This window comes from Ceratotherium simum, chromosome 13, assembly GCF_057802395.1.
Source record: "Ceratotherium simum simum isolate JZ-2026a chromosome 13, ASM5780239v1, whole genome shotgun sequence".
In the NCBI taxonomy this organism is placed as follows: domain Eukaryota; kingdom Metazoa; phylum Chordata; class Mammalia; order Perissodactyla; family Rhinocerotidae; genus Ceratotherium; species Ceratotherium simum.
In genome coordinates, this window is record NC_141912.1 from 32,385,849 (window position 1) to 32,393,492 (window position 7,644).

General features: G+C 43.2%; 1 protein-coding gene across 1 annotated transcript; it reads right to left on the bottom strand.

Annotated features, from left to right (window-relative positions):
- Positions 1-2,296: 2,296 nt before the first annotated feature.
- LOC147915661 (class I histocompatibility antigen, Gogo-OKO alpha chain-like) lies at positions 2,297-4,913 on the bottom strand. Its single transcript, XM_087437810.1, has 5 exons — positions 4,745-4,913; positions 4,093-4,239; positions 3,181-3,369; positions 2,947-3,051; positions 2,297-2,651 (listed from the first exon to the last, which is right to left on the bottom strand). The coding sequence occupies exons 1-5, from the start codon at positions 4,911-4,913 to the stop codon at positions 2,437-2,439; spliced, it is 825 nt and encodes a 274-aa protein (XP_087293936.1). The 3' UTR covers positions 2,297-2,436.
- Between the last annotated feature and the right edge of the window lie 2,731 nt (positions 4,914-7,644).

Genomic DNA, 7,644 nt, shown 5'->3' on the forward strand with positions numbered 1-7,644 from the left:
ACATTTGAGCTAAGTCCTGAAGGCGGTGAGGGAGTGAGCCCTGCAGTTATATGGAGGAAGAGTGTTCTAGGATCACCCTCTGCACAGACCTGGGGAAAGCACCCTCTGCTCTACTGGGGAGAGCACTGCGTTTATGGCAGGAATGTGACTGGGCAGACTTCAGGAAGAACTTCCCGTAGAGGAATTGTGGGCATCTAGGTTTGTATATCTCACGACCTGCTTTTCATTTGTGCCCGGGGATTCATGAAATCCTGGAGATTGGAGGAGGATGAAGGGCCTGCGAGTGGAGGAAAGTTGGGAGAGGAAGGAGGAAGCTGAGGGAGGATCCTAATTTCCCTTGTGATTTCTTCTTTAAGCCATGATAACCCATGGGTTTGAAGTATGTTGATTAATTTCCAAATATTTAGGAATTTTCCAGATATCTTCATTTTATGGATTTCTAATTTAATGTCATTGTGGTCAGAGAATATACTCTATAATTGCAATCCCTTTGAATTTAATGAGACTTGTTTTAGGGGCTGACTATAGTCTATTTTTGTGAATGTTCCATGTGTACACTTGAAAAAATGTCTATTCTATTCTTGCTGGATATGGTACTCGAAACATGTGAATTAGGTCAAGTTGGCTCACAATATTTAAGTCTTCTACATCCTTACTAGTTTGTTGTTTACTTGTATTAATGAGATAGGAGTACTGATCTGTAAATATAATTTTTAATTTGTCTATTACTTTTTCAGTTCTGCCACTTTATGCTTCATCTATTGTGGAGTTCTATAGTTAGGTATTTATACATTTATTACTTTTGTCTTCTTGTGATACTGACCTATCATCATTCTATAAAGTCCTTTTTTGTCTCTAGCGATACTCCTTCTCCTAGAGTCTATTTTGCTTCATAGTAATACAGACATTCCGGTCTACTTATGCTTTCTATTTACATGGCATTTTCCTTCAGCCTTTAACTTTTTATCTATTTTTGGTTTAGTATTTAAAGTTTTTCCATTATATAGAGCATACAGTCTGTTTTGATATTTAGCCAGTCTGATAATCTCAGCCTTTTGATTAGAATTTTCATCAATTTATATTTAACATGATTGGTGATATGGTAGAATCTGGGTCTCTCATTTTGCTATCTGTGTTTGAACTGTCTCATCTCTTCTTCATTCCCGTGCCTCCTTTCCTACCTTCCTTTGTTTCAAGCAAATATTTTTTGTTTATGATTTTATGTCTTCTAGTGGCTTTTTAGCTATATTTCTGTTAACTTTTTATTGTTATAAGAATTGAAACCTGCATCTTAACTTTTCACCATTTACTTAAGGTAACATTGAACTACATCCAGTACAATTAGGAAACTTGCAGCAATATAGTTCCATTGAACCACCTTTATGCTGTTACTGTCATATATATTACATTAGTATACATTATTAGCCCAATAATACAGTATATTACTTTTTGAAACAGTCATGTCTTTTAAGGAAATTAAGAAAAATGCATGTAAACAGAATATCATGTGTATTTCTGTTATTCATTATACTTTCTGTATATATGAGTTATCATCTAGTGTCATTTCCCTTAAGCCTGGAGGACTTCCTTTAAAATTACTTCATTGCAGGACCAGTAGCAATGATTTCTCTGTTTTTATTTATCTAAAAGTATCTTTATCTTGCCTTCTTTCTTGCTGCTTTTTTAATTCTTAAGGTCTTTACATGAAATGAAATTCACCAATTTTAGATATACAGTTAGATGAATATCAGTAAGTTGTTTACAATCATGTAACCACTACTATAACCAACAAATAGAACAGCGCCCTTATCCTAAAAGGCTTCCTCATGCCCCTCTGTATTTGATCCTCTCTCCCTAACCCCAGTCCTAGGCAACTACTGATCACCTTTATGCCTGTAATTGTGAAATTTCCCATTCCATTAGATTTTATCATTATGAAGTGTCTCTCCTTATCTCTGGCAATGCATTCTATTTTGAAATCTCTTTTACTTCACATATTAATATAGCCACTTCAGCCTCTTTATGGTTTCTGTTTGCAGGGCATATCTTTTTCCATCAATTTACTTTCAACCTGTGTCTTTATATTGAAAATGCACCTCTTGTAAACAGCGTATAGTTGGGTTTTGTTTCTTTATCCTGACAATTTCTGCCTTTTAATTGGAGTGGCGATCTATGAAGTTTATTGTAGTTTTTGATACGATAGATACTATGTCTATCATGATATTTTTTCTGTTTTGGTTCTTCTGTTCCTCCTCTCCTGTGATGACTTCTCATCAGAAAACATAGAGCCAGAAAAGAGTGAAACAATACCTTTAATATCCTAAAAGAAAAAAACTGTCAACTCAGAATTCTATATTCAGCAAAAATGTCCTTCAAGTATGAAGGTAAAATAAAAGGATTTTCAGATAAAAGAAAATTAAAAGAATTTGTTTTTATTTATTTTTTCCCCCAAAGCCCCAGTAGATAGTTGTATGTCATAGCTGCACATCCTTCTAGTTGCTGTATGTGGGACACGGCCTCAGCATGGCTGGAGAAGCGGTGCATCGGTGCACACCCAGGATCCGAATCTGTGCCGCCAGCAGCAGAGCGCACGCGCTCAACCGCTAAGCCACGGGGCCGGCCCAAAAGAATTTGTAACAAACTGACTTGCCCTATAAGAAACGGCAAAGGAAGTTCTTTGGCCTGAAGGCAAATGATACCAGATGGAAACTCAGAGTCTCAGACAAGATGAAGAGCATCAGACATGGCAATATCTACATGCAAAAGGCCATCAGGTTTTCTTTTTTTGGCCCATTTCCTCTTAGTTAACAAACATATAGCTGTTTAAAACAGCACTTGTGTGGATGGTGCCTCCCAGTAACAAGACAGGAGACAGGCAAACTCCTATGTGGGTGTTGAAATCCCCCCAGTTGTTCAAGAAAAGAGACCCCCCCCGCCTTCCCCTACCTGAGCTCTTCTTCCTCCAGGTCACAGCTCCAGTGAGCATCGCTCCAAGGAGAACCAGATCAGCAACAATTCTCATGATGGGGATGGCGGACAGAGGCGGTGGCTCTAGGGAGGGAAAGGAGGGTAAGGGGCCCTGAGCACCAGGCCCCAGCTCTGATACCACTAAAAGGTCTCCAGAAGGGCTCCTGCTTTGTTGTCGGAGAAGAGGTTCTGTTCCCTCATCCCCCTTCTAACCCCATGCCAGGGTGATAGGCTTGGACAGCCCCTCATGCTGCACTGGACAGACGTATCTCTGCTGTTTTTGAGAAGGCACCACCACAGCTGCCCACTTCTGGAAGGTTCCATCCCCCACAGTCCTGGTGTCCACAAGCTTGGTGTCCTGGGTCTGGTCCTCTTCATCACACTGCCAGGTGAGGGTGATCTCTGCAGGGTGGAAGCCCAGGGCCCAGCACCTCAGGGTGACCTCACGGTCAGAGATGGGGTGGTGGGTCATCTATGTTTTGGGGGGAATCTGAGAGGAAGATTCAGAAAATTCAGACACTTTGTAACCCTCATGAGACACTCCAGCAGCACTCATGTGACCATCCTGAGAATGGACAGGACAATCAGGGTGGGGGAAGAAAGTGTAAAATCCAGACTCCAGCCTGGAGTCAGGGATCTGGGATAATCTCCTGTTCTTTCGAAAGTTCCAAAATCAGGGTGAGACAGCTCGGGGTAGGAGGCTCCAGGCTTCTGAGGAGGAGAAACTTCTAATCCTGACCTGGGTGGAGGCCAAGTTACTCAAAAAAGCTAGAGTCAGACTTCCAGACATACTGCGTGTGAGGCAGAGAACAGGGCCTGAGAGAGAGGAAGTTGCCCCTTCTTCCCAAGACTGCTGCTGGGGTCAAGGGGACAACTAGCTGATCAGTTACTTCAGGGATCTCTTCCTCTCCATCCCCGGGGAGACTGGATCTCTTAACTGTCCTGAGAGAAGGGCCCTCAGAGTCACTCTTTGGTACAGAATCTAGAAACTCAGGGGGGCTGTTCTCCCTCTGGACCAGAGGAACGGGCAGCATTCTAGCATCGATTCCATTTTCCTTCCCTCCTTGCGGGAAGCCAGCCCCATCCCGAGCGAGGAGAGATCAGGAGGCCCGGGGCCCCTCGTACCTGCGCGCTGTAGCGTCTCCTTCCCATTCTCCAGGTATCTGAGGAGCCCCTCCACACACTCGCCCTCCAGGTAGTTCCTCTCCTGCTCCGTCTCACCCGCCTTGTCCCACTGTGTCCGCCGCCGTCCGGGAGCGCAGGTCCTCGTTCAGGGAGAGGTGATCGGTGCCTTCGTAGGCGAACTGACTGTAGCCGCGGGAAAGGCGCCCGTCCCGTCCCATGTCGCAGCCACAAAGCCACTGGAGGGTATGAGACCCTGGCCCCGACCCCGCGGTCATCCACGCCCATCTAGCCCTGTCCTCTCGCTCATCCCCGCCCACTTTCCTCACTCGCGCGCGAGACAGACCGGCGGTGATTGGTCAGAGTCTGTTTCTGCCTAAATTGAAGACAAAACCCTAGCGAATTCCCCTGCTCGGGTCCGAGATTAATGGGGTCGGAAGGGGAGGTAGGGGGTAGGGGGCTGTGAGAGAAAAGGGGTGGCGAGACGGAGAGGGAGGTGAGTGAGGAGAGGAGAATCAGGGTGGGGCGGGCCGAGGTTGAGGGTCTGGGCAGGTGTCCGTGGAGACGCGCCTTCCCCGGGGGTCCTGCGCCCCCGCCGGGCTGTCCCCTCACTCTGTCCCCCGCAGAGGCCGTTTCTTCCCGCCCCCGCACTCACCCGCCCAGGTCTCGGTCAGGGCCAAGGTCCCGGAGAGCAGCAGGAGGAAGGTTGGGGCGCCAGGACCTGGCCGGTCTGAGTGGACTTTACACCCAGGAACCGCGGAGACGCTGATTGGCGTCTCTAGAAACCGGACACGCAATGGGAGTGAGAACTGGGGCCGCGTCATGAGTCTCCAGGCAGGAGGACCTGACACAGATTGTGAGAGGGAGAAGTGACACTCAGGGAGATGGGGGCTCCCCAACACTGAGCTTCCCCGCCCCAGACACCGCCCTCGGGCCTGAGAGCCTGCGAGCCACGTCCAGGGACCTGGGACTTTGCCCTGACCCCTCCCCTCCTGCCCCGAGAGCTCTTTGTCACACCGTCTCCCTGAGGCCTGGCCCAGGGGCTAAGTCAGTGATTTACAAACTTTTGGTTTCAAGATCTCTGTACATGCTTATAAATTAGGACCTCAAAGATAATTTTATGTGGGTTATATTTGTTTGTCTTTACCATATCCAGTATTGAAACCTTTTAAAAAATATACTTAATTCATTTAGAATAATATTAATAACCTATTACATGGTAGCAGAATTAATATATTTTTGTGAAGAATTACTATTTTCCATAATAAAACAGCATAATGAGAAGACTGGATCTTTTTACATTCTACATTTTTGCAAGTCTTGTCTTTCTTGTTAGAAGACTGCTGAATTTGCATAACTGCTTCTGCATTTAATCTCTTTTGGTTGAAGTATATGAAAATAATCCAGCTTCACACAAATATGTAGGAAGAGTATGTTGAATAAAGTTTTCAGATAGTTGTGGTTATTCGTCTTTGATACTACACTGAAACTACACAAGTAGTTTCTTAAAGGTTCTTTGCAATGTGGAACCTGAAACACTGTCACTGACTATTTCAAAATCTGTTACATTAAAATCCATAAGTCTATCTCATGCATTGGATGAATCTTGTACTAATGCATGATTTTCTTTTAAGTAATGCGTTGTTTCACCAAGTTATATTGATCTTCCAACATTGACACATTTAATTAAAATTATCATATAATCACATTTGTTAATATTACCACAGATCCTACTAGAAAAGTTTGTCAGTACTGAGAAGTTGTCATTACAATGGTGGATACAAGTTTTCCAAACTTTTCTTATGAGAGCTCATGTTTTATCATTGGCAACAAATACTGTCAGTTGATTTTCTTGAAGGGAGAAGCTCATGGTTATTTTTGAGAAAGTGTATGTCAAATAATCAAGTCTGAATAATCACAGTTTTTCTGTCACTTGTTCTTTCAAGTAAAAATGGTATTCTATGAAAAGGAGGCTAGCTCAGCTCACACAAATTATTTTCCTTGGGACACAGTACTTTGGAATATGGCAGAAGTGCTTCATGTGTACTTCCCATGTCATCCTATCAGATATTCTAAAATGTGGACTTGAGAATGGTGATTTAATCAAGATAATTTTTAACACTACAACCATGATATCTTTAAGTGAAACCTGCTTTTTTTCCCCCTGCGATTAAGTAGTGGTGAAGAATACAATAACTACTATTGCTGTTTGGTCAGACAGCCTCCATTCCTGCTGAGTTTTACCTCAGTTCAAATGTCAACCCAGTGAAAAAGGTAAATAAGTTCTTAGTAATGTTCTGAAAATAGTTTCATCTCGTGGATGCTGTGAAAGGATCTCAGTGACTTCAAGCGTTCCACAGACCACACTTTGAGAACTACTGTGCTGAGTAAACTTTGGAGTCTCTCCAAAGTGATCCCCACCTCCTCTTCACTCCCCAGAATCCCTCTCCCTGAGCTGGACTCTCTGCTCCCGGAAACTTTGCTTAGGGCTCTCCTCTTGGACTCTTCTAGAACAGAACTCACCCCTTGGAAATTTGATGGCAGTGAGTGTCCTCAGTCTGGGAAGGGAGGTGGAAGAACAGGTGTTTCCCCTTTAGAACTGGGAACAGTTTGTGCCTGAAGGCACCAGATATTCATTCATTCATGACCCATTTTGGTTTTGTTCACTCCAGCTTAATATTTATCCATATCCCAGACAGAAATCTCATGCAATCGTATGAGAAATAGTATTGGCCCCTTCATTTTAAATGAGTCTAATGCTGAGTTGAGGCCCACAAAGCATCAGTAACAAAGCTTTTCAATAGAACTTGCTGTGAGGAGGAAATTGTTCTATGTCTGCACTGTCCATATGGTAGCCACTAGCTACACGTGGCTATTGGGTACTTGAAATGTGGCAGGTGCCACTGAGAAATTGAATTTTTAATTTTATGTAATTTAAATTTAAGTAGCCATGTGTGGCTAGTAGCTACCACATTTGACAGAGCATATTTAGAGTGTTTTAGTTTTCAATGTCCCACCTCAAAAAGATACTATGTGACTCATACACTGAAGTACATTAAAATTATCTTCATATGGAAGCCATAGATTTGTCTATGTGGGTCTTAGACATATCCTTAAAATACAGAATGCCCAAGAAAGCTTAATATGTATTTTAACAGCTAGAGTGTACAGACATTAACCACAACATGATTTATCACCTTAAGGTTATAAGTGATCAAAAATGCCCATCACTGAAGCTAACCCTTGTGTATGTCACACTGGGACTCTTGGTGTTGTTTTCATTAACCTGGTGAACATAAGCAGGCACACAAGTCTTCACTTAGCCAGGAGGAAGCATTTACTGAACACAACATATAGCAAATACCTTGTAGGCCCTGTACACACTTATAAAATCATAGAGCAGAAGATGTAAACCTTAGAATTCCACCACCTTAGAATTCTTTACCTATTGCTTTTATTCATACTTTCCCCCCAAATTCAAACAGTTCTCTCTGTTTCCCTTCACCCTTGGACCCTCCTCATCATCATTTATACCTAGATGAAAATATACAAGAA